The sequence below is a fragment of the Taeniopygia guttata genome, chromosome 3 (assembly GCF_048771995.1).
Source record: "Taeniopygia guttata chromosome 3, bTaeGut7.mat, whole genome shotgun sequence".
Taxonomy (NCBI): domain Eukaryota; kingdom Metazoa; phylum Chordata; class Aves; order Passeriformes; family Estrildidae; genus Taeniopygia; species Taeniopygia guttata.
The window spans coordinates 47,770,009-47,796,506 of NC_133027.1; the positions used below are offsets into that span (position 1 = coordinate 47,770,009).

A 26,498-nucleotide genomic window follows, 5' to 3' on the forward strand; every position below is an offset into this window, starting at 1 on the left:
AGGTGTCATGGGGAAAGGGACAATTGCTGTAGTGTTATAGTCATGTTTAGCATGAATAGAATAATATTGCCTCAAACTATATTGCCTTTTCTATAAACTAATCACCAGTGTAAAACCACATGAATATTAAACAGGAAAGTAGGTAGTCGTTTGTCTCTGGACAGACTAGATGTAACCTATAACTTAATTTCATACCCTGTGGTTTTTTGAAGTAGTCCAGACTTGTAGGCTGTTCTCTGTTCTTGCTATTAGATGTCAAACTGCTTCTATACTTTTTGCCTACTCACATGTCCTTAAAGTCTTCTCTTCACGTCTTCTCAGCCTTAATTAAGGTTAAAAGCAGTACAACATTGCTTATAAGCATTCTAACGCTTAATTTAAATTCTACAGAATCTCTTAATATTACTGTACCTGACTTTCTTTCTTCTCATATAATTAGCTCCACTTTCTTCATCTTTTTTTTTTTTTGTTTTTTAAAGTTAGTTGTAGTTTTTGTGTTCTATGTTCCATGAAGATTCAGCTTAGTCAGATTCACTCTATTGAACATGATGTTGCAACAAGACACTCTGAGCTTTGGCTTCCAGTGTTCCGTAAGTGGTCTCTGAAGACAAATGTAAAGTGTTTATTCTCTTTGAGCTTGGAAAGACTGTGAATTGGAGATGCAATTGAGATTCATGTTAATGTGGGGATATTTTTTAGCTGCCAAAGGAGGTCCAAGGGCAGGAAGTTGATGTGTAGTAGCCAGCTTGGCTTGGTGCATACGTTCAGGTGTTTAATGAAACAGTCAGCTCAACTCTGTGAAATAAATAATCACACACTTGACTTTCTGTTTTGTTGTAGATGAAGCTCCACTTAATCTACATACTGTAAAATGAATGAATTGATATAGGGCCCTTGGAGACACTTTTGTCTATGTTAATCATTTAATCAACAGACTTATGATAATATGTGTTTCTTACCCTTAATTTCTCAGTAACATTTTGCTGATGTGTTCCACAGGAATGGTGTTCCACAGCTTTTGAACACAAATTGAATAACTGTTAGTATGTTATTTAGTGGAAATGAATTGCCATGGACCACTGTGAATCTGTGAATAACCCTTAAATCCCATGCTGTAACAAGAGCCAAAAGTGCATCACAAGTTAAAAATTTGCGCTATGCTTTCAGCATCTTTTTAATAACAATCATTTGACTATTTCGGCCACGTGCTGCTGTGGGGAGAATACACAGGAATTTGAACTAATGTTATCATTTGACTTATATAATGTCTTAGTTCACGTATGAAGGTTTGATGGTTTGTAATTTTGATTCTTTTTTTCTATTTTTTTTTGTTTGAGTCTAGTCTTTTTTCATTTAGAATTGTTGTATTTTGGGAAATTACAGTCAGGCTTGTAACACTTCATCTTTCATTTTTCTGGTCAGACTGTTTTCTATACCCTGGATTCTTGAGGAGAAGGGTATTGTCTACAAATCTTGACATGTAAGAGATAGAGGGGGGCGAGATCCCATTTAAATCCTCTATTTTGAAGCAGTTTCCCGATCATTTGACTTGAAATTGGTTTCTTTATTACACAGTCATGCAAAAGTCCAATTTCAGAATATTATGGGATACAGTAACAGTGTAGTTGCAGCCCTGATTCAGATAATGGCTATGACAACACTTATTAAACCTTGAAGGTGCCAGAGAAAAGTTAGGCTCTACTTGGAGTCAGTGCTCATTTCTTGTAGGCTTTCTGCAGAATTTAGATAGTTATATTCATATTAAAAATGGAAATGGACAATCTGACAATGTAGCTCAGAACTTGAAGGTTTTTCACAAATCTTTGTACATGAAGGGTTTTGTACTTTGAAGGTATAATTTTTAAGATAGATACGGAGGACAAATTGAATTCTGAGAAGATTTCTGCTTAGGCAGTTGCCTTCTCTTAGACACCAGCAGACTTGAAATGAGTGCAGAGGTATGTGCAATATAATGTATCACATACTGGCTTTCTTTGGCACATATGAAATGGTAATTTTAAGGTCTGTGTGGATGTTGGGGGCAGGGAAATTTGCATTATTTCTTCTCTCTCTTGAGTCTGCAAGTATCCTCTGGTTTATAGTATTTTTCTTTGGAAACACTGTTCTGCAGAGGGAAAACCCATGCCTTTGAAGCCTAGAAGGGAAAATTGAGGAAGACACTCTCCAAAACAGTGCTGTGTTTGATTAGCTGGTGATGTAGTAATAAGAGAAGTAAATTGAATAGTAGCAGTTTATGAATTTTAATCGTTTTTTATTCACATACTGTTTTTAGTGTATTTTTAGTTTTCCATATATAAAGTATGCAGAGGACTGATTAAATCAGAAAAGTCATTCTTAAATGTAAATCCACAGAACAAAACCAAATCACATTGCAGCAAATATGGCTAAGAGAAATCTTATTTATTCACAGAGCTTGGATGTGGATGTGAGAAAATACTCTTTAGTTTGAAGTAGGTGTGAGACAGAAAAACATTCCAAGCATGTGTGTACCAGTTAACCTACAATGCTCCACTTAATACCAGCATTCACTAAACTCTGATGCTCTTAGGGGCCACAAGCATTTGCTATTCCTGGCTATCTCTGCTGAGCAGCTGCAGGCAACTTAAAAGGAATTTCAGTAATCCTTGTAACCAACCTATCTAAGCAGGGAATCTGCTGTTCTTTTCTCTCCAGCAATAAGGTCTCCAGGACCTGAGGAAGCTTAGCTCAGGTTGTGGTGTCATGAGCTTTTTTTGAACCAATCTAACAAGTCACTGGCACTGGGAGGAAAGACACTTCCTTTCTTACCCCTGGTCCCAGCTGTACGACTCCGACACCATCCATGGCCTCTGTTACCACTGGGAACCTGCTCACTGATCTGAGGACATTCGCCCTCAACACAAATAATAAAATATTCCTGAAGCAAAAGCCCTGAATTTTCTGTTCTATTTCTGGGTAGTAGCTGGGAGTAGGAAAAGGCTGAGCAAGCATACTGGTTTTGGTGCCTGAGACAAAGATGGCATTTGAACACAACTGGATTTAGGGATCCATGCCTGATCCAGAAGGACTGCAGAGGGATACTCTTACTGCCTGCTTCTCAAGTATGAACAGTGGGCTTTGGAGTGATGAAAACAAGGGTCTATATATCACTCTGCTGTGAAGGGTGTGTCTGTAAGCTTGGAGCATATTGCCTGAGAGCCACAGGGAAGAGAAAAGGGGATGTGCTCAGAAGAAGACAAGCAGAACAGGAATGGGGTGAAAGTATGAGCAGAGCCGACAAGGCTGGTGAAAGGAGTGGCTGTGGCTCCTGGAGCCACACTGTGTTCATTTACCACCCAACACTGGACTCTAGAGGCAAATGGAGAGTCCATTATGGGGTCCCAGCTGCTGGAGAGTTCCTGTGCCTGTGTATCCAGAGGTAGCAGTTCTTTATCCAGAGAAAGCCAAGTCTGCTACAGTCTGTCAAAACCCCTTTTTTTTCACCCTACTGAGAGTAGTAGGAAAGCTGCTAATTAGTGCTTCCATATGTATCTTATTCTGGTGGTTCTTCTATCTGTCTATGCTTTCAAGATCTTTTGATTCATTTATGTGTTTTCCAGATGAATTCTGATTAATTTTTAGTCTCTAGGGTGTTATCCTTTATTTTTACATTTTCATAGTTTCCTGCTTTGCAGCTGGTCATATTTTGAGTTGGTTCCAACAATAATTTACTCAGCACCCATAAAACTTTTGTTAATTTATTCTTTATTACATTACTTTATTCTTTAAAGAAAAGAAAGCTTTGATTCTTGTAGGTGATGATTGAAGGGACTAAGTTTTGCAAGTGACTTGTGTCTATTTGGTGTGCAAGCCTACTGTGACACCATTAACTTCTTCTACCTTCTATGGTTATAACATAGCTCAGATTTGCAGCCCTTTGCCTTCTGTTTACATCTTCCTGTTTCACTCTTGGTTCCTCTGCAGCAGCATATCTTCTGAGGGAACATGTTTCTTGTTTGAGGATTACTGCTGTAAACTGAAGTCCTGCTGGAGTCTCACAGGGAAGTCATGTTTTTACATAAGTGATGTATGATAAGGGAGTCACCTGAAACTGTGACTGATTCTGCTTTCTACGCTTCATGTTTACTTGTGTAACATTAGTGCAAATGAGATCACAATGAGATTGTGAATTTAGTGCTGTGTTTGTATTAAGTGCATTAAAAAGTTCAGAGAAAAAACTTGAAATTTAAAATTGTCTCTAAGGCAAGCATTACTCTAAAATTACCTAGTTTAGGTAAATGAGTCTATATATAAAGCATCCGTCTTAAAAGATATACATCTTCTCTTCATATTGTGCTAGAACATATCCATGAAGTCTAGAAGTGGAATAAAAATTTTAATTTTTCATTGTTTGTAAGCTTACATAATTAGTATACTCTCTTCCTCCCATTTTATTTGAGGAATATATAAATGAGTTGAATGGAAAGTGAAAAATATACAGTAAGATCTTTATACAGTATTTGCGATGTAAATCTGTTATCTAGCTTTATTCCTTAATGTGCACTAGCAGATCTTTTTCTGTGGAACAAAGGGTGACTAAGATATGGAATGAGATTATGTAGAGGATCTATTTTGAATGTAACATATTTAATATAATTTTAATTTATTTTATAATCTCATATTGTCACTTAACAGACTGGCCACACATACACTATAAGAAATGTTAAAGCTCACTCTTGTGGTATGTTAAGAGAAGTGCAGAAGCAACAGCTTTTATTCTTCAGTGATTTTTGTTTGCATGTAAATATTAGAAGTGACTCCCCCTTCCTGCTTTCTGTAGCTATGGCTCTGATATTTTCATTCTTCTTGTCTTGCTGGACATGGTTTCTTTTCTTTCTGTGAACTAAGTAACTTTTCAGAGTCGATGCAATGTACTATTAGGCTGCTGGACAGGTATTAATGCTTACAGCACCACTAACCAAAGCTGCTTTACTAAAACTCACTGGCTTTTCATCAATCATGAAGTTACGAATACAGCCGATGAAGGAATTGCGTGTAGTCAGGCTTGATGTTAGCAGAGACTCTGGAAAAAGAAGATCAAAAAATTAAATAAACAAACCTTTAAAGATCATGATGGTCAAAATAATCAGTTTGGTGCCAGAACCTTTTAGCTTTGCTACTAAGTGCAGCTCTTCTGAATCTTCTTTTAAAGGGTTTGGCCTACTTCCAGTGTTCTAGAGGCCATTAAAGTATGGTTAGTTATCTACAGTTATGTGAAACTCTTGATACTATATTATCAATAGAGACACAACTTTGCATTTTTTGACAACTACATTTTCTTTTAAGTAACAGAGTAGAAGGGTCCCAGTGTCTGTTTTTGTAATTTAACATCACATGTATTGTCATCTGTGTCTGATTTGTTAGTTTGCATTCAGTTGGCTGTATCTGCATGGCATTATTTAGTATTGTATCTTATTTGTTGCTGTGAATTTCTGTGTAAGACTGTCCTGTGCCAGGCTGATAATAGTATTATAGAGCCAATATATGACATTGCTTATTATTCTATAATTAATGTAGAAATAGAAGGCTCTATTATGAAGCAGAACAGCATTTGCAATTACCCCTTTATATTACCTCTCTGGGAAGAGTTCTGTCCTAATAAAATTCCAGTTTGGATTTAAAGAGTGAGCAGGCATCTGTGCATAGATTTTATTATTCCCTTTAGGCTCATTTTACCTCCTGGTAACGTGGGATGGATGTGAACACCACACACTCAAGCCAGTAATCCAAGATAAGCATTATAATGAATTTTGTAGTTAGAGCCGTTAATGATTGACATGCAAGGCTCAGAGAAATAATGCTGCATATTTTCAATGAGAAATGTACAGGAGTTGACTTAAAAAATGAATCATGTAGTGTTGATTACAGTTTGTATATGAACCCCAAAAGAGTAGCTCTGTCTGTTGAATAAGGGAAGGAAATGTAGTAATCTTGGCCCATGATACACAGATGGTCTGTGAGTTACGGATACACAAGAGCAGAAATCTGTCTAACAGAGACCCCTAGTAGGAAAAACAATCTCCATCTTTTATCTTGTGTTCAAAGATGCTATTGCTTGAAGAAGAGGAAAGAAGCCTACAAGCAACTAAACCTTGGGACTCCAGTTACAGTGACAGCGAGTTTCCAATCCCATAAATAAATAAATCACTTTTTAAAAAACAGTAAGCCCATATGGAAGGAAAAATAGAAAAAAAAAAATTGTTTGTAGTTGGCTGACTTCTCTACTGAATCCATACCTTGCCCTCCAGCAGCTGTGAATGTTTTAATTTCAATGAAGCTGCATGTCTTTTTCTTCAAGAACTCGAGGCAGAACATTTATGATCAGCTCTTGAGCCTTTGAATTTTACCAGGTTGTTCGCATATTTTGTTCTTTTTTGAGCTGAAAACTTAATCGTTATGCTTTCTCTGGAAACAAGGCTGAAATCTCAGAACAATGTACCACAAAGATACCAAAAGCATACCTGGTACACCTCCAATAAACACTGGCTCCCTGTGGTCAGTTGCCTTTGGATTTAGCGGCCCTACCACATGGTTGACTTCAGAGTCTACATCCAGCTGCACCACATTTGCATCTCTAATAACTGAAAGAAGAAACAGGGATCAGGAAGAAGTAGCACATGAGTCTTTTATGACAGACAGGAGTTTTCTGTTTGGTGTGAGTAGTTGATTTAGTGTTTGCTAGATTGGGTGCGAGCCATCAGTGACAGTTTGTGAGCAGATTCTGATGCAGAGCAGGGCCCATGGTAGATACAGTGGGAGCAAGGGTGCTTTTGAGTGGTGCTCTTGATCACCGGTGGCAGTGTTTAGGCTCCAGGTTATGAGCATACAATGGCTAGTGGCTTAAAGAAACTTTTGCCCAATCACTCCCAATTGGGGATGTCTTAGAATGCAGTGAGGCTTCTCCCTTGCTTGTGTGCCTGGATTTCCTTCAGAAGGAAACCAGAATGCTTGTGGAAAGGGTGCAGACTCAGATTGCTTCTGCGGTGATAGTGGAAGACATCCTAAGTCAGCATCTAGACAGGAAGATGAGATGGTTCAAAGTACCCCGGAAGTACTTTTTGACTTTCAAAACCAGAAAAGAAGGATTACTGTCTGGCACAGAGGCAAAATCCCAGCTGTAGACATCTCCCTATTGTGAGTAAAAGGTTCCCCACATCTGTCTTCTTGTTCGACTTTTAAGGGCAGTATATACTTGTACCTACTGCATTCTATCAGTTTATTACTGCATTCTACAATTCTATGTCTGAGGGATGAATAAGACTGTCTTTCACACAAACTTGGGGTTTGGCAGGTGAAAAAGAAGAACTGAAAATACTTCAGCATTGCTAGTGCTCTAGCCCATGGAGATGGATATCTGGGCAGCAAGAAATGGGCTTTGTTACCTTAATTAGGGGATGATCACCTTTTACTGACCTGCAATTCGATGCCACCTGCCGTCGCAGAGACTCTGTTTCAGTGTAACCGAAGTTGAAAAATCCCTGATTCCATTATTCAGTTTCACAGTAACCTGAGGGAAAATAACGTAATCATCAGTGTAAACCCACTCCTTTTCTCTTTTTACCTTCTTTTGTAATGATGTTGTATTCCCTACTCAAAACATGTCAAGTATCCAAGAGAAAGGAAAACATGGCTTCATTAAATTCTTAAAAATAAGGTACCTTTTAAATCTAAATTCAGTTTTGGCTTTTTTTTTTTTTTTTTTTTTTTTTTTTTTTTAAATATTTCAGATTCAATGGTTCTGAGACATTCCTAATTATCTCAAGGAAGAGTTCAAGAAAAGCTTTAAAAGTAAGAGCTAATTTCACTCATTTACTAGTACCTCTACTCTATAATTTCCTGTGTGATAAATTAGAGTTTAGATGCATCAGATGATGTTTTTGGCATCTTGCTAGCCACTAAATAAGGAAAACAGTCATGAAAACCCAAGTATAAACAAGCAGAAAATGTATGAGAAAGGAATAGATAGCAAAATTAAGAATGACTTTTAAGTTACTTGTTCAAGCTTACCAGTAAGTCTCTGGCAGAGCTAGAAAGTGAACGTAATTCTGAATTTTGCCCCTCTTCTTTAGTTAATGGGTTAATATATTTTTTCATGGAAATGTTCCAGCAGCAGCAAAACAGTGTTGTGCCTCTGTTGTGGGACATGAGATTCCTGGTGGTGATTGCCAGAGAACTCCAAACTCTGAGTCCAATCACTCAGGCTTTTCAAATGTTGAAATTGTCCCTGATTATGCTGACACTACGTTGATTGGGAATCACAGAATCATAGAATGGTTTGGATTGGAAGGGGCCCTAAAAATTATCTTGTTCCAACCCCGCTGCCATGGACAGGAACACCTTGTGTAAGATGGGGCTGCTCAGTCACATCCAACCTGGCCTTCAACATTTAATGGGATGGGGCATCCACAGGTTTTCTGGGCAACCTGTTCCAGCCTCACCACCCTCACAGCAAAGAATTTCCTCCTAATATCTAATCTAAATCTACTGTCAGTTTGAAGTCATTTCCCCTTGTCCTGTCACTACATGCCCTTGTAAATAGTCTCTCGCAAGGAAACAACTTATATTTAATTCTAGAGGGTTTTGATGCAGTTGTAACAGAGATTTTTTTTTTTCTCCCAAAAGGGCTCCAACAAACACAATTAAAATTATCCTCATGTTCTATTTTATCCACCTGTGGACAAAATGTATAGATCAAGGCAAATAAAGAATCACAGAGAAAATAACTGCTCAATAAATCATCCAGACAAGCTGTACTGATAGAGATGCTTACATTTAAAAAATGGATTATAGTTGTTTATCTTATTTGTTCAGCAAAATGGTTTTCACAAAACAGGTCTTTTGTAATACATTCAAAGAGAGCAGATAGTTAATGCTAAAGAACTACAGATCCCTACTAAGGTGGTATTGAACTGCTGCAGTGACAAGCAGGGAAAAGCTGCTTTTCCAGGATGAATTTTGTTTATTAATTGCATATGCATTATACAGGAAGTGAGGTGTGAAGGAGTAAGTGAAGCAGCTCCTTTTGTTAGAACAGCAGTTGGTACAGTTGGGAAAACCAGACAAATTATTGGACATGCAGAACTTTGGTTAGAACTTTACATAAGAAGTGCTATACTGGACCGTTTCTATACAGACTCAGCTTTTAGGTGTGGCATGATACACATCAGTACAATGTACCTAAGAATTTCTCTGTTAGCTCACCAAGGACTTAGATACAGGGGTAAGAATGGGCTTCATTTTACCTAATCAGCTGTCAAAACAGAAGCACCTGTGCCTAACTGAAGCACCCGTTCTCTCTATAGCCAACATAGAAAAATAAATTCTCTGAATAACAGCTTAATTAGCCACTTGCTTTAGGATAGGATGAATCTTAAACTGTTTACTCAGTCACTCTGCTGTAGATGCCTGCTCTTGGAGAAGAGGTGAGAGTGTTTCCTGGGATGCATTTCTGAGGTACAGTCAGCCCCACTTAAATACCCTTCCACTTTGATTGACAGTGCTATCAGTAATTGAAGAATATCCACAATACATAGTCTCTTGACTGTGCCTTGAGATTTTCCTCTTCAGGAAAGACCCCAAAACTGCCAAGATTTCCTATGCTCTAAATCTTTGCTTGTGTTGTTCACTTAAGACTGAAATTTATTACTGCATGTGTGCAGAGTGTAGCATGAAGAGATCCAGATTTTATCAATGATCACAATAAAAATAGCAATAGCAACAACTGTCTGGTGAGTTAATTTCAAACCTCTCTCCTTCATTTGAAATCTAGAGCCTGTAGAAACCAGGCCAACAGACAATCAGAACTTTTCCTTTCTCGTTCTATGGCACATATCTCTGATAAAGAAAGAAGAGTCTGAGTGTAACTCAGACTTATCTTTAAAGAAATAAAAATTTATTGATAGTTACCTTACTTGTAACTGTGATACATTTTTAATATGTGGGTTAAATAACAGTGCGAAATAGTGCTTTTTCTTCTTTTCAGCTGATAACAAAATATGTATGGCTTGTATTAGTAAAGTGATCTGAACTTGTCACAGGTGTTATTTTTAGTACTTTAAAATAAATATTTGGTTTGGCTAATCTAAATTGTTATATTTAGGGGAGAAATAAGAATCAGTTAATGGCAAATTTGTAAGACAAAATCTGTGTGTAGCAAAGCCCAAGTAGGTGGAAGAGAAACCAGTCAAGGCAGTGGAGGAGATGTGACCTTTATACCTGTCCATTTCTCATGTGCATATTCAGGTACTCTCCATTCACGCTGTGACCATGCAGTAGGATTCCTGAGCTGCTTCGGGGACGTATTTCAAAAACAACTTCAAATTTCAGACCTAAACTGAAGGATTCATCTGTGAAGTAATAAGAATAACATTCTTTTTATACTGAGTTAGTGATGAAATTGGACATTTATTCAAAGTCAAAGTAGAACATCAAAGGGTAGATTTTATTTGTTCTTTAAACTATTGAAATGTAATGTGCTGTCAATGATGCATTTCAACTTTTGTTTTGATTGTGTTTGCTTGGAGTACTAATAAAGGTTTATTTACTTTTCTCATTATTTAATGAATTAATTTTGTTTAAAAATATTTCTTAGCAATGAAATGGACAGCAGAAAGTAAGTTATCTGTATTTTTGGCAGTTTCTTATTGTGCAAATTCCTAGACACTCAGCAGTCATTATTGAGTGAGTGGGAGTTCACTTGAGCTTTGATGATTCAGTAGGAGAAACTCCCTTTTTCAAACTGGTGACAGGCCAGGGAGCAGATTAGAAACACTTGTCTCATTCTTCTTGGTACTGCCAGTGAATAGGGTTTTGCAGTTTCCTTTCTTGTTCAAATCAGAGCCTATGTGACTGAAACACCCTCCTAAAACTCTTCCTGGAACACAGAAGGCCTAAATGACAGAAAAGATATATTCTGTCATGCTGTTCTGTATCAAGACATGCCAAAAGCCTTTCTACAGGATTTTAAAATTACATGTTGTTTTATTAATTAAAAAAATAAGGGATGACCATTTGATGGTGTACTTGATCTCGGCCATGTTGACTTCTATGCTAATTTTTAGCATATTATGGTCTGCTCCCTTATTAAAATTGTTCCCTTATGAAAATTATTCTTATTATTTGAAACACATATATACATACAGATGTGTTTATTTAACAACATGTTAAGCTTCACAATGGCATTGTGACCTGTCAATATCATCTGCTTAGCACAATAGTGATCTGTTTCTGATAATCCTTACAGCTCACAGCCTTGGAAATTACCACACTCTTTAGTGCAAAATGCCATTCTGAAGCACAGCAAATACCACAGTCCTATTTTAGGATACATTTGGTTAGGAGTATATTACCGAGGACGACATATCCGCCTTCTGATGAAAAGTATGTTCCTGCTTCTGACGGGCCTTCAAAGCAAGGTGTTACACTAAATGTCTGTGAAGCTGAAGTAAGTGATCTTCCATTGAGCTGTAAGTTGCTGAGACAGCCACTAAAGCTGTAGACAGAGTTAATCTGAGGGGTAAAAAAAAGTCTTGATTAGTAAATAAACTGCTTATGGAAGGAAATAGATTCTTCTGTCCTTATTTTTACTTGTTTATAAGCTGTAAGACTGTGATTGTCTGGTGCATCAGTTTTGAACTAAAAACCAATTTCCATAGAAGGGAAGCAGGAAAAATGATTCTCACAGCCTCTCACATCTTTTTGATGACCTCAAGATAATTCAAGCTTGTGTTGTTTCTCAAACAATCCTTACTGAACTGGGAGAAACAAAGCACAAGTAGGGCAAGGCAGTGCTACACATATACCTCATAGCCTCAAGGAAAGACAGGAGTCTATTTTTCAGAGTGGTTTATGAATCTTGTTAAGCACATAACACTAAAGATTACCTTGAAAGAGACTGTTATGTTCATTTTTGGTTTAACACTCTGTTCTGTATACTTCAGTACCAAGCTGTAGAAGACAATCCTGACCTCTAGGTACTGTCTTAAAACAGAGGTACTTAGAGAACATCAAAATGTCTCCAAAACTCATTCTGTATCTCAGAACTCAGAGTGAAATTGAACTTGTCTAATGTTACTCATCTAATTTTTGGATTATATTTTTCTCAGGATTTTTCTGTTCCTCATGGACTGTTGGTTTCCCATCTGCTGCTGCAAGGCTGTGGAAGCCTAACCCAGCCACCACAAGCCCAGCCCTGTGGAAGCTTTGCTTTATACATGAACTAAGCTGTCTGCTCCTTAGCAGGATGAGGGTCAAGATCTTAATAAGATTTTGTCTGATCTCATCCATACAGTCAACTTTTATATTAACTTTACACTGAGGTATGGGGTCTGTACATAAAGGTCTTCTTTACCTGGATGTTTTTTACAGCTTTTCCAGGAGCTACACCTCCAATATAGAGTGGTTTAGTGACTTGCCAACTATTTGCATTCCCATCAAAAGATTCTTCTAGTACTCGGAGACCATCAATTATCAAGCGACCAATATTTTTGCCTCTAATAAATATCACCTAGTAAGGGAAGAAAAAAATGTGGAAGATTACTTTCAGTTGTTAAGGGATCACTGCTGTGCAGTGGAAGAAGATGAGACATTTGAGAAGAAAAGTGCGTGAGCGTGGATACTCTACAAGCTGTTTTGCTAACTGCCAGTATCCTTTGCTGGATAACCCTTTTTTTTTCACATTCACAGGAAGGCTAGATAGTAAAACTGCTGCCTTTCTTACATTTTGGTGTACAAAATAGCAGTAATGAAGGTGTCATAAAGTCTACTGAGATCTACCTACTATCACTGTTAGCATTTTCACAGTCATCATTATTTTTATCATATGGATTCATCCAACCTTAAACACTTAAATGCCCAAGTCAATAGTTTAGTAGCTGTAGACTTCCTCTGTAGTTAATGAGGAGAGAGAGATACCTACAGAGGGGAAATTCACCTTGACTCCTAAAATTCTTTTAATTTTCACAGACTACTGAGGTAGCCTAAGACAGCTCTACTCCTTTCTTAGGCACTTCAAAGACATTTGCTGAACAAAATTATTCTAGTCTTTCCTTTAATAACTCACTTAACTCTTAATTGCCTTACTGCTCTGCTTGTTTCCTTTATTTCTGTTCAACTGTTAGTGTTGGGAATTGCTGAATTTTTATAACTGACTCACTTTATTGTCCCGATTTAGACTTAATAAAATGTTGCATGGTAGATCTAAAGATATTGATGGAAGTTTCTCAACATATAAGTGTGTTTATGAATACATGAATGAAAAGTCCCTGAGCTGTCACATAAGTAGTGTCTTCACTGCAGCCCTGACAATATATGCCATCATGATTGCTTTTTTTTACTTACATTGTGCCACCGACCGTCATTGTATTTCTCTTGGCTCTTAATCCTTATCTTCTGGTGACCAGCGTTAAACATAAAAATGAGTCGGCCATGAGCAACAAAAAGGGCCATGAAGTTGGTCTCTTTTTGATCCGAAATGTAGCAAATCATTCCATGAGATGAGTGAGTTTTCAGGCTGATAGAGAACTGAGCTCTGGCACATAAAAACATGATATTAACATTAAAGTAGATACTTCTGATTTAAATCAAACATCAGGCAGAGGAAGACTGAGATTTTCCTTTCATCAAAAAAAAATATTCATCTGCTTTATGGAAGTGGGATTTCTGATAAACATTCTGTGCTGGTTTTTTGAGCAAAAGTCAAAGCTGGAGAAGAAACTGCCTGGCAAGGAACTTGTTTTCAAAAATTAAAATCTTTAGAGTGAGTAAGTTCAATGCAGACCACCAAAATCTGACAGTGCATTTCCTGTTATATTAAACAGCAGGGTTGGGGGAATTTTTAAGTGTGATAGCACAGAGGCCTGATGTTTAATATTATTCCAGACTTGATTGAACCTTCCCCTTCCTTGTAGTTCCTTGTGAAGTCCAAGACAGCATAGGAAGTCATACCATTGTTGGTTTGACATTGTCACAGTGAAAATTTCTTGAGTGATTGCTATTATTACTTATGATCTAAAACCTGGCAAAGCTGTATTGGTGTAGGACAGTGACAGACCTGATTCCTCCTTCTTATGTCAGGTCTAACCTAGTTTCCATTCTTCATATTTTCTCAAGCACCTATACATTTCCGATAGCATGTGTGTGGACATTCCACAGACACTCAGTCCCTTGCCAGTATCCGTTGTTTTAAAATGACACAACTTTTTAAAAATGAACATTACATAAATGAAGCTTTAATAACATTTGGCAAATAAATATGTGTTTTAGGAATGAAGGTGGGATGAAGATATTAGATTTTGGGTTTTCCTTCATATGGGTGCCATCAGAACTGCCCTAAGTTAAATGATATTGAATTAAAATGAACATAATGATTTTCTAATTTAAATCAGGAAAGAACACTCTTTTTTCTAAGTTAGTGGTCTGGTGTGCTTCCAGGAAGTGTTGTGTTGTTGAATTTATAGTCTTTAATGGAAAGTATTAAACCAAAATCCTTATTGGGTTTTGAATATTGCATGACATATTTTGTGGGAGCATGAATATTAAATTTCAACAGTATCTGGACTCCTTATTACTTGGATTTCCATTATGGATTGAATTGGACCAGGTTTTTATAGCTTTATGTCCTACTGCTCTGTGAAGATTAAACTCCTGACTAGGTCCACTCAGCATGTTACTGCTTCCTTTTTGCTTTAATGCCTTTACTTCTTGTGTAAAAAGACTGATTATTGTGCAGTGCTTGTATAGACTAACATCCTCAAAAGCTTCACACAAATAGGCAAGGAGGCACATTTTGTTAATGTGCAATACAGATGAAGATTCACAAAAGGGATGTAACTGGAAACACAATCTATGTTTTTCTCTTACTCAACTGAATCACCTTTTAATATAACCTAACAACAGGCTCGACACAAAATTTAGCCTAAGATATAAAGAAAAAATCCAGGGTAACAGCAGAAATGTGTCCTTTTTAAAATAAATTGAAATATATCTTTCTCCTCCCCACCATATTTCATTTTTATTTCTAAAGTTACTTTACCTTTGACTGAAATCCTTTGGTATGTGATCAAATTCTTGCCGGCTGTTTGCTGTTCCTCCAAATTGATAAGCATGTTCAGTTGCCTTGGGATTCATGGGCAAGTGGCACTGAGGCTCTCTTTGCAAATTCACTTGATACAGTTTTTTGAAGCCAGATGAGGGCTGTGAAATCTTGTCTTTATCTCTTCCCACCTTCATAGAAAAAAAACTGTTAACCAGAATTTTTAGCTAAGATTGAACATAATAAAATAACAGTATCATTTATATATGAATTAGTAATATGTAGTTTCCCTACAACAATAACAGAATTGTTTCTGAGTCAAATTTTCCTTGAGCAGATCTACTATAAGTGCTGATTTAGGATAGAACAAGGGATAAACAAAATACCTGTGCAGCTAACATAATTTCAATTAAATTTTTTGCAGTTTTCCTAATTAAATATTTTTCTCTCTGCTTTTGGTGATATCACCTATTTTATAGGCATGAGAGGATATGCTTAGACCAAGCATATCTGCATGCTTAGTCTAAGTATACCATCATGCAAAAATTCTGCATGCTGGAGGGAGGTTTTTCCCTCATTTATATTAACGTGTGCTAATTGTACCCAATAGAGACTCATACAGAAGCCAATGAGAACAGAAACGAGTTTTTTGCCTTTACAGTACAAAAGAAATCAAAAAGGTTCGTTTCTGAAGTCCTGTTTTGAAGAAGCCAGGTATTTTATTTTAGAGTTCTAGCAAAAGAGAGTGATGCAAGTGTAGGCCAGATAGATTGTGTCAGAGCAATAATTTCCAGTGATGGAATATGTAAAGGAACTGTAAAGGGTCCTGTTCATATATGTGGCATTGTCTTTATGCATTTTAGATCCATAATTTGGAGAATTTTGGAAAACACTAGAGTGGCACTGGAGCAATTTGTAGCAGACCTTTTTATTATGGTTTCCTTTGGCTTTTGATGAGTTTTTTCCTTTCTTATGGATAAGAGCAACAGGAGGAGATTCAACAGGGCATCCATACAAAGATGCCTGAATTTTCTCAGAGTACTTCTGGAAATCTTCCACTTCAACCTCTTGATCCAACCTGTGTTTCAAAGAGGAGATGACAAGAACAGCTTGGTTTTTTTTTGTTTTTTTTTTTTTTTTGTCAAGTGTTAGAATTGTCTGCCTAAAAATCTCAGAATTTTACATTTATAGTTTAAATTATATTGAATGGGCAGTTGTTCATTCTTGGATCATGGATGAAAGTACAGATTGATCAATCAATGTATGGGTAATGAGGACAGCCTATACTACATCTGCCTGTTGTATACATGCTGGCATAAACAGAGAGTATCAATCTGCAGTGTCAATCAAATTCAACTTTTAAATCTATATAAGAACATTTCATAAAGCACTTAAGATCAACACATTCTGACCACTTTTACATGACCAAAGTCCTAACCTCCCCAGCTTCTGTGAGATGCCTTAATATAATTTTGTTTCACAGGCAGACCTGAGAGCTACATAATATAAATGTAAATTACAGCTATGCAAATTATTCATTGCACCCACAGCATTAGCAGGTGCAGTACTGAAAGCTTATTTCATCAAGTTATTCCCACCTTAACAATATCTTAACCTAGCAGATCTGTGCCAACAGATTCCATGGCAAATGAGGTAAGAATCTTATTCACACATGCTGTCTGCACAAAATGAGAGAGGAATTTTTATTGTGACAATAAATCACTTCTCATGAGCTACTATTCAAGCTGTCAGGTAGGGCAGTGGCTGCCTGTTAATGTGTTTGGGAAGATGTTACTCACCTAGTGAAGTAGGCATTGCTTATGCAGCCAGTGAAGTTGGCTTGCTGTGTTCTGAGGGGAGAGCCACCAAAATAAAATTTCTTGATGCTGTCTGGGCTCTTCCCTGCTCTGTCCTTTGCTGGGTTCTTCTTGCTCTGTTTCTTGTCATCAACAGTCAGCTCATACCTGCAAGGGCAAAGCATCCATTTTGCAGGCTAGCTTTGGAAACATCAGTGCCAGTGATCAGACAGCACAGTACATGCACCCAATAGACTCCACTCAGTGGTACTGCTCAAAGGCATGAGAGAACTTTGATTTCAGCTGTGCAACAAGTAGCAGTGCATTGGCAAAACTCTGTACAGGGGCCCATGGATTTAATACTACTCTGCAGTTAATTGTGAAATCCAAAACTGTACAGTGAAGAAAGATAAACTAGGTGGTTGCTGATGAGGGGAGGGAGCCACCTTTTGGGAAAAATAAGATCCAAGCACCTGCTAATTGTTTATGCCCCTATCCCTTTTCCCGTCTCTTTCATCACAGTGCATTGGTGTTTGAGCTTATACAATGCTTTTTACCTATTCTGATTTTGCAACCCACTAATTGTTGCAGAAGTCAGTAATGATTCTCTGGCTTTATAAAGAACTGAGTATACTAAAGCATCAGACATTGATTTGGTTTTGCAAGCTCAGGGAAACATGACAATCCCCAAAATTATTCCAAGGCACCTTTTCACACCTTCGGCTTTTCAAACTCTGATTCTTAGATGTCAGAAGTCATAGGTACAAATGTTCATTTCCATTAGGAAAGTAAGAACACTTGTATCTCATAGGTAAGATCCTTAAAGAAAGTTGCTTTGATTATGTGACCTTCTAAAAAAATTAAACATAAAAACAATAGTAAAACATACCAATAACCAAAGGTTTCAAGACTTTCAAGGAGCACAGAGAGAGACTTATTCCCTACTGCTGTATTTAGTCACATTTGTGGCTGACAGTGCTAAAAATATTTTAACATGTTTCACTGTGTACATCCCAGATGAATGCTTTATGTGAAGATGCCTCAATTACTTTAGGGTTAACTGGGAATTGTTTTAACAAATTAGAAGAATTAATCTTGTTAAAAAATTAATCTCATGCTAGCCTTAAATGTTATTAAACTGTTTTCTTACCTGAGAACAAAAGAGGACTAAGCTTTCAGAAAAAAACTATTATTTTCATTTTAATAAAAATTCCCATCATCTTGAGCTCAGGCCCAGGCTGGTCAGTTTTCAATCACGTTTTAAAATTGGTCACTTCAAAAAAAGGCCCTACTCAAGTATCACTTTAAAAGTGAGTGTTAAATCATAATGTGCTTTACAAGAAATACTTATGTTCTAAAGGTAGAGAATAAAAGATGCTGTACAACTTTACCTTTCTGGGGTGACAGATGTAATGATGAAATGGGTTTTTCCATCATTGTAATTTCGGTCTGGTGACTGAATTTTGGTTCCACTTGCATTTAAAACCACAGCACCTCTCTCCATAGAGATGGATAATATATCTGACTGAAATATAGACAAAAGCATCTTCATAAGCGAGTATTACACAGAAAAATTAACATTTCTATGAATTTTCCTGTTGTATTTCTTTTTCTTCTGTCTGTGTTCCACATTTGTGCTTAATTTGCAAAAAGATATACTCTGAGAAGCAAAACAAGAGATGACATCATTAGAATTTATATTCTTGCCAGTTTTAAAGCCTAGAATCTGAGAATTCTGCTGCTGATTATGTCTCATGTACCTGTCACATGAGCTCCTTCCATGTTGCACAAATATATAATGTTTACATTTCATTTGTGTTTCTGGAACCCTGGTACTGTATTGAGCAGCTGTTACTGTGAGATTCCTGCTGTCATACGACCAAGACATTTTTTTCTTTTTCTAATTCCCTGTGATCGGACCTGCTCAATCACTCAAAATTATCTCAGAGATAAGATGTGCTATCTGGGTCAGGTGTAGGGGATCACTGTGCCACTAGCAGGAATACTCAGTTCCATCAGAGCAAGCACCGCCGCTGTGCGCTGGTAGGAATCACTCTGCTCATTCTGCCAAGTGCTTCTGTTTGTTAAGTAGGGCACTTGGCACCTCATAGGATTAGAGCTGTTGAGTTAAAAACCTGAAGTGGTGTGTGCGAGGCCTCATTTATGCAGGCGGTGTGGGGAACTGGCACGGTTCCTGATTTCAATTGAAGGTAATACTCCAGGCTGCAACACGGGAAAGTTTCGAAGTGGTTATCGGTGTCACGCAGCCTCCTCTGCTGCACTGCTGATGATATTCTGCAAGCACAGCAGAACAGACATTTGGGGGTGGTTGCAAATGTTCTGTCTCATGCTCGCTGCAGATGTCAGTCTGAGCCTGCAGCATCTTGGGATCACTTTGTCTCACACAACATTTTGTGAGTTCAAGTCCATATTTCTGCCCGTGTCGCACTTCTGAGGGGGTATTTAGAGCAGCCTGGCCTCCCATAGCTGCAAGGAGCCATTCTCAAGCGCAGCTTTTCCCAGTCACACATGGAAGTCTGACTGCCATCTGGGAATATAGGCAGCGTTGTGACTGATTTTTGTCAGCTCAGCAATGCTCAAAATGCCGTGCCACTAATTCAAACAAACTTTGCTTCTCGGTGATTTTCTGGATGGCAAATGTCAGATCCTTAATATTATTTGTACTTTGGTAGCACCTGCAGGTCCAAATAGGGATTGCACTGCTGCTGAGGACAGCAAGATGCTCTGTACATTTCTGCCCTAAGGACTTCAGCGAGCACAAGCTAATTCTAGGCATATGAGCCAGTTCTCCTCTCAGCATCAAAATAATGTCGAAGCATTACTAGTTTTCATCTGTAGATCAAATGCAAACTGCAAAAATGAGGTTGCCAGTGAATGCTTTTATATTGCAGACTACTTTCTCTAGCATGAAACCATAAAGTGAGAAATTGTATTATTCCCCTTCTATTCTCCTGGGAAAAAAATGAAAAGGTAAAATAAAACAAACAGTAAAAAATTAGATACTTACTCCTTCAGAATAGTAAAACAACAGCCCACTGGGCTGCAATGTCCGGAAATTAAAGCCTCCTTCAAACTCAGTAAAGAGGGACACTTTTTGGCTTGATGCAATGAAGCTCTCACCATTGAAATATGCATTGCGAGACATCTGTGTATTAAATAAAACAAAATTACATGTACAGATCAAAAACCATTCCAATAATACAAAGAATGAGGCTATTTCTTTCTAATTTTTTTAACACTTGCAGCCAGTTCAGTTCTAAAAACCAATTTTTCCTGCATATCGCACCCTAATTTATATAGGCTTTCTCTCACATCATGGGAAAATCTTGAGAAAGTGTAGCAATTTTAGACTAAGTCAAATTATTCCCAGCTTCCTGGGATCTTGGCCCCATCTTAAGTCTGCTGTTGTTAAAGAGCATGACAAGTAGAAGCAGAGGTACTCATGCCCCTGTCTGAGCTGTGTGGCACTGAGTCACAGTTCCAACACATGGCATAGTACTTTGTGTGCTGTGCTGGGTACTGGTGTAGGGTGGAGGGTGTTGGACATGGTGGTCTATAACTCTCTGAGTCTCATGAGCTAAGCTAGGTCCAAGGCAGTACAAATTGCAGATAGCTTCGTGTTGACAGGGTGAGGTGGTGTGATGAGTTCTACTAGCAATCCTTCCTCTTCACAGGTTTGCAGCATGGCTTTTGATAGACATGGCCACAGGATGAAGATCCCAAACACTGTCTGGACTTGCCAGCTTGCATTATAGTGGACAAATGATGAATGATAGAAGGAACCAGAAGCTAAATGGCAATTTTCTCAGAGCTAATGTGTCACACTACGACATGAAATAACTTACACGTGGACGCTAGATGTAAAAGAGGGGAAGAAAATAACTAAAAAAGTTTTATTTTCTACTATATATAGTAACTTAAAAATGACAGTGGATTGGAGGGTGAAATTGCCACCTCTCCAACTACACTGGTCAAACTAACAGTCCATTAATTCTTTCTACCTACAAAGAAGAATGCAAAACAATCATTATTTACAAGAACAGTGTGAGAAAATTCAGTATAAATATGTAAACATCAGGAAGTATAAAAAACCTTTAGAAGAACTTTAAAACTCTCAAAAAAACCCAAAACAACACTATGCTGGTGCAGTTATTGTGTATGTGTTATAGAGGAAGAGCTGATGTGGCTTAAGGGGAGAACTCATTTGAAGGGTGAATATTTTGCCGTCTTTTCCATTTCACACATCTGTATTAGGCTGCATGTAAGGATGATTCTCCTCATATCTTTAAGAAAAAAATGAATTATATTGGAATATTTCCATTCAGAATACAGTACATAATTTATTTTAGATTGAGCTTTCACATTGCAATTTCACATATGAGAAGAATTTTAAGTGAAACACCTTGTGCTATGGCTCAGAGTGAAAATTGGGTATTATGTCAGCAGGCTTTACAGACACACATAAACCCCCCACCTCTGCCAGTCAATGAGTGCATAGTCATTTCCTTGGTGGAAGACTGTCTTTCCATTGTTTGGAGTGAAACTCAAGCTTCGAGCTATATCCATTGTCAAAATTTGCTGTTATGTCACAAATGGTGTTATGCTTACCAGTGAATCCTCTGGGCACCCATAGCTGATTCCCAGGGTTCCTGGTTCTTCCAACAAGTTGAAATCCTTCTTTTGGAACTGGAAACCCTTCATGCAGCCTTTAAAGCCGATACTTCCTGCCAGATGTGAACTAATGCTGTTGGACAACAATGCCAAACAAACTGCAGTTAGATAGCCCTTGCCTTTCTGAACAGGATTTTGTTGCCAAGATGTTCTAAAAGCCTTGGAAGAACTTCAGTCATTTGCCTCACTGGTGCCCAATACTTGCATCTTTTTATAAAACAACTAATGAGCCCCACACTATGTTTTGAAAAGTCAAGATGCACCAATTGTAGTAAATATTATGTATTTATAAGTACTTGTGGTAAAAATAAATTTATTTTTATCTCAATTTTTTTTAGCTTTAAAGAGAAGTTCTGATTTAGGTTTCCTGTCTTGCTTTTACTAACAATCTCCATTATTGCCTTTGCAAGCAAATGGGTCTCTATTTCTCGTGAAAAATACTAACAGAGGTCAGGGAAGTAAGAGTAAATTCTACTTGCTGATGCGTGGGTTTACATAATTTTAAATGAGAGCAGTGAGTGGGCTTTCAGTATCCTTTTTATGTCAGAATTGAGGTATACAGCACAGCAGTGCATCCCAACTGCTCCTACTCATTAGTCTCAGTTTTTCAACTGCACATCTTACCAAGATACCGCAACATTACAGCACAGGGTGATTATAATTGAATTTATCCTCACAATTCTCAAGGTGCATGAAAAAGTAATTTGCATAAAATCACAGTGGGTCTGTGACAGGTGCAAGGAAATTATATGGGAGCTACTGCGTACCAGTCCAGGAGATCACTAGGGAGCAAATACACTGAAGGAGTGGGTGTGAAATCCAGAGTTTTGACCTGGCTGCCTGGAAGCAGGCTTTGTCCTTTAAGCAAGATGTACCTTAGCAGTGGGACTCTCTTCACCTCATGTGACATGGTACTGTTGACATCTGCTACCTGCACTCACTGTCTGTGAGTTAGCTCATTGTAAGGCAGATATTTGGAGCATGGCAGAAGATCTGCAAATGCCTATTTTTTTTGCACTGGCAAACCCAGACCATTAGATGAAGTAATACAGTACATGTACATGTCTGAAATATGGTGAGAGAAGGAGTGCTGTAGGGGCTTAATTTGCTCCTCAGTGAAATCAGCAGGAAGACAAAACCAACAGGAAGGCTTCTGTCATCCTTACTGGGATTTGGACCAAAGTGTGGAGTATCAGTAATCAGTTAACTATAATCTTTACGCTGATTGATTACTCTAATCTGGACTCTCAGGCTGGCTGGATGCGATAAACATGTCTTTGTGTTAAATGCTACAACATTTTCTCCAAACAAGCAATAAAAGAAAGGCTTTCACTTAAAGAAAGGCTTTTGAGTTAATTTCTTAATTCAGTTAAGAGTTAAGCTCCCAGTGCTCCTGCCTACCCTTAACTTTCTGCTTTATGCAGTGAGTGAGGTGGGAGCAAAATAACATATGGTGGTACTTCCAGATTAATTTATTTGGAGAAAAAAAACAATTGACAGAGAAAAGTGCATTTGAAGTGAGTAATACGCTGCTTTAGAAGACTATTAGACTACTCTAAGACTAGAGCTAGTTCCGCCATGCTGCTGCTGCCCTGCAAAGCTGGTTAAATGTGAGTCTGTCTGCAAAGAGGAAGCATAAATATCAGTAGTAGATAGTAGTAGCAGTAGAGAGAGAGTAGTACATCATCAGTAGGATACTAACTTATGCTCCTGATGAAAATAGAATGATGCCACCACATTTCGCCCATACTTTGTGCTGTCTAGTCTTGTCAAGAGAATGAAAGCTGAGTACAATACCAAAGTTGCAGCTCTGCTTGAATAATTTCTATATATATTTTTAAACATTATAATTGATAATATTTTTACAATACCTAGGTTTTTTCTTTCTGATACTGCTTGTTAATTGAGATGCTATTTTTCCTGCTTTGACAGTACCTTCCAGGTGTTTTTCAGAATAACCACAATCTGCTCAGGAAACTGCATGCATAATTCATGTGATACATCTTTTATCCTATATTTGTGAACAAGTCTCATCTGCCATTGAGTTGCTCAATTACCTAGATTTCTAGGTCCTTCTGGGCTTTTTCAGTGTTCTTTAGGCTTGATTAATGAAAGTAATTTTCGCCATCCTTCGGTACTTTCTTTCTAGATCATTAATGTATTTAATTCCAGCCCTGAGAGACATCCTTTGAGAATGTGCTGTAGACTTTTTATACTGTAAAAACTGAAAAGTTACTACTATGTCCCATTTTCTCTTTCCCAGCTGCTTCCCAATCCACTGCAGCATTTTCTCTCTTTACTTCACTAGCTTTCTTAATAGCCCCTTATAAAAGACCTTTGTAAAGAACTATTTGAAAGGTAAGTTATACTCTGTTTCTCCCTTGCCCACTACTCTGCCTGCATGTTCAAATAACTACATGGGATTGAAAGGCATACTTTTTCTTTACGTGAAGCTTGTCACTGTATTAAAAGCTTAAAAATTAAGTATTTTGTACCTCAGATGTTATTTTTCAGTCGTTATATTTTCAATAGCAGTTTCTTCTGACAACAAAATAAATAATAAAATTTCACAAGAAATACCAGAAGCTGTTGTGCAACATTTGTCTTTTTTTTTTTTTTTTTTTTTTTTTTTTTAACTTGGAGGGTATTCCTTTAAGCAGTTGTGACACTTGAAATAGCAGCTGGAGGAGCCCTTTTGAAAATTCTGGCCTTGCTGTCTGACCCTGGGAATGAATACTGCCTATCAGAACAGCATGCTCTTCTTCAAGCAGCCAGTCTGCTCTCAGAGCGTGACCTTGGGGTCAGGCAGATTCCTACGGCAGGAAATGAGAGTTACACAGTCCACTGAGGTTAAACTGCATTTCTGTCAAATGGTACAATAGGAAAATGAGACCTTTTTTTTTCTTCCCACGCCTACACAGAGCCAGCTGACTTACATCCAAAGAGAGCCTGAGATGAATCAGAACTGAAATGCTTAATGGGAAAAAGATCATCTTTAGGTTTGAAAATGCGATTGGTAGAGGGCTTGGTCACTTTTTGCAGAGCAAGGAGCAATACCAATTTTATATGTTAACATGTTGTTTGAAAATGCCTTTTTGTTTGAATAACACAACTTTTTCTGTTACCCTTACTAAAACTGGGCTAGTCTCAGTAAAATTTAACTGTGCTGGATCAAGACTAGTCTTCAGTACTTAAGAGCTCTGAGAGACACTTAGAAGAGTGTCTGAAGGGTTGTTTCATATAATGTTGATACCAAAGAATTTTTTTTACTGTTACTCCTTAAAGACAGGCTATACAATTTAACTTACATATGGTGATTAATGGAAAATACTGATTGGATCCCATTTGTAAACCAACCTGGAGTGTAAGATGTCAGCAGGTGCTCCTCCAATGTATATATCTGTGAACGGCATTGCTGTTCTTTCATTGTCCACACTTTTTATGTGTCTTCTGTCTACTACCAAGATCATCTTCTTAGAATTGTGATATATAATGGAAATCTGAAAAGAAATACATGTGCTTAAAAATGTCATCTTTTATGACATTTATATGGTGATCTTGCAAAATCGATTGCATCTTTATACCTTCTGTTGAAGGAGGAACAACAAAATTGTTGAAAAGTTCCTCCCATTTAACAGAGAATTTGTTTGTAAATTGGGAGAGGCTGACAATGATTACTAGTAGGAAGTTATCTTGATGTCACTATTTTTCTGTTGACTGAATCCTCAGGACATTTCAATTAAGAATAAAGAAAATTTATAAAATTCTACACTGTGGCAAACAGATAAGCTCTTCAGAATGCTTTCTTGATTTATTCAAAAGTTAGGGCATACTTTTAAAAAAACTTATTTCATTATCAAAGCATAGAGAGTTTAATTATTTTCTACTTAAACATGAACAGACCTATAGCTGTAGTTTTGGTCACGAATCAGACTTTGAATGGACATAAAATAAAAGGCAGGAGAAGCAACTCACTGCGGGAGGATTTACTACTATCACAGTTACACTGGCTTATAGCAAATTCCCTGAAACGAAATACAAGTAGATATTTTATATCTGCCGAAGTCCCTAAAATACTGTGCATATATAAAAAAAAAACAAATCAACTCTCTTTTCAAATGAAATGGGAAATGCCATAATTCTTGTAATGCAATGCATAACAACTAAGGTGGTCAAGTTAACATAATGACATGATTTTACTTGAGGAAGGTTTTATATTTGATATAGAGAATTGTCCTTGATATAATTTCATATGGAATTCATAAACCTTTCTCCCATGTGAATGGTCCTGTCCTTGGCTAACAATACACACAATCTTTCTGCAAGCACTTATTTATGAGGAGGCAGGGACAGTCTTCCCTTGCCTCTGCTTGGTACTGGTAGGACTTTCATGCACTCTACTCTTCCGCCTGTTCTACCATATCACCACCTGACCTTCATCCTTTTGCACCTGTCATGGGCATTGGAGCAGTTATTTCTGCTTGGAGCCTCTGGGATAGTTGGTCAAATGACTGTGATAGTAACCACATTTGTACCTCATGAAATTTAGCATCGTTAATCCTAGCCTTCTTCATGGAGTCCTCAAGAAGTATGGGGCCGTTGCTGAAACCGAAGTCATAGCGGAGGTACAAGAAACCATTGTGCATCTCTAGGCTGAAGAACATGCTCTGTGTAAAACAAAACCGCAATCAGAAAAGAACTATGTGGCAGCAATTACAAAAAGTTAATAAACAGCGTTGTGAGACTGCCATTGGGAAAAGCATGCTGGGAAATAAATATTTATTTGCAAAATTGTAACACATTTTCTATATGCTTATATTTATAATATATGTATATATATATATGCACATGCACACATAATTGCTTTATAAGTGGCACTTTTTGAAAGACTTGGTGAACTGTTTCCTTATAGAAATAGTATTTGGAAGCAGAGTGATATC

General features: G+C 37.5%; 1 protein-coding gene across 2 annotated transcripts in view; it reads right to left on the reverse strand.

Annotated features, from left to right (window-relative positions):
- Window positions 1–3,727: 3,727 nt before the first annotated feature.
- Window positions 3,728–26,498, reverse strand: part of LAMA4 (laminin subunit alpha 4) — a 96,238-nt gene continuing 73,467 nt past the window's right edge. For both annotated transcript variants that reach the window (XM_012572738.5, XM_041715128.2), the window contains 15 exons: window positions 26,094–26,225; window positions 24,916–25,058; window positions 21,496–21,631; window positions 19,895–20,032; window positions 18,258–18,391; window positions 16,870–17,034; window positions 15,995–16,148; window positions 15,071–15,261; window positions 13,378–13,567; window positions 12,389–12,544; window positions 11,388–11,547; window positions 10,255–10,385; window positions 7,453–7,546; window positions 6,501–6,620; window positions 3,728–5,062 (listed from right to left, as the gene is read on the reverse strand). In XM_012572738.5, coding sequence (XP_012428192.4) covers window positions 4,917–5,062; window positions 6,501–6,620; window positions 7,453–7,546; window positions 10,255–10,385; window positions 11,388–11,547; window positions 12,389–12,544; window positions 13,378–13,567; window positions 15,071–15,261; window positions 15,995–16,148; window positions 16,870–17,034; window positions 18,258–18,391; window positions 19,895–20,032; window positions 21,496–21,631; window positions 24,916–25,058; window positions 26,094–26,225 — 2,190 coding nt within the window. In that variant the 3' untranslated portion in view covers window positions 3,728–4,916. The remainder of the gene's footprint in view (window positions 5,063–6,500; window positions 6,621–7,452; window positions 7,547–10,254; window positions 10,386–11,387; window positions 11,548–12,388; window positions 12,545–13,377; window positions 13,568–15,070; window positions 15,262–15,994; window positions 16,149–16,869; window positions 17,035–18,257; window positions 18,392–19,894; window positions 20,033–21,495; window positions 21,632–24,915; window positions 25,059–26,093; window positions 26,226–26,498) is intronic.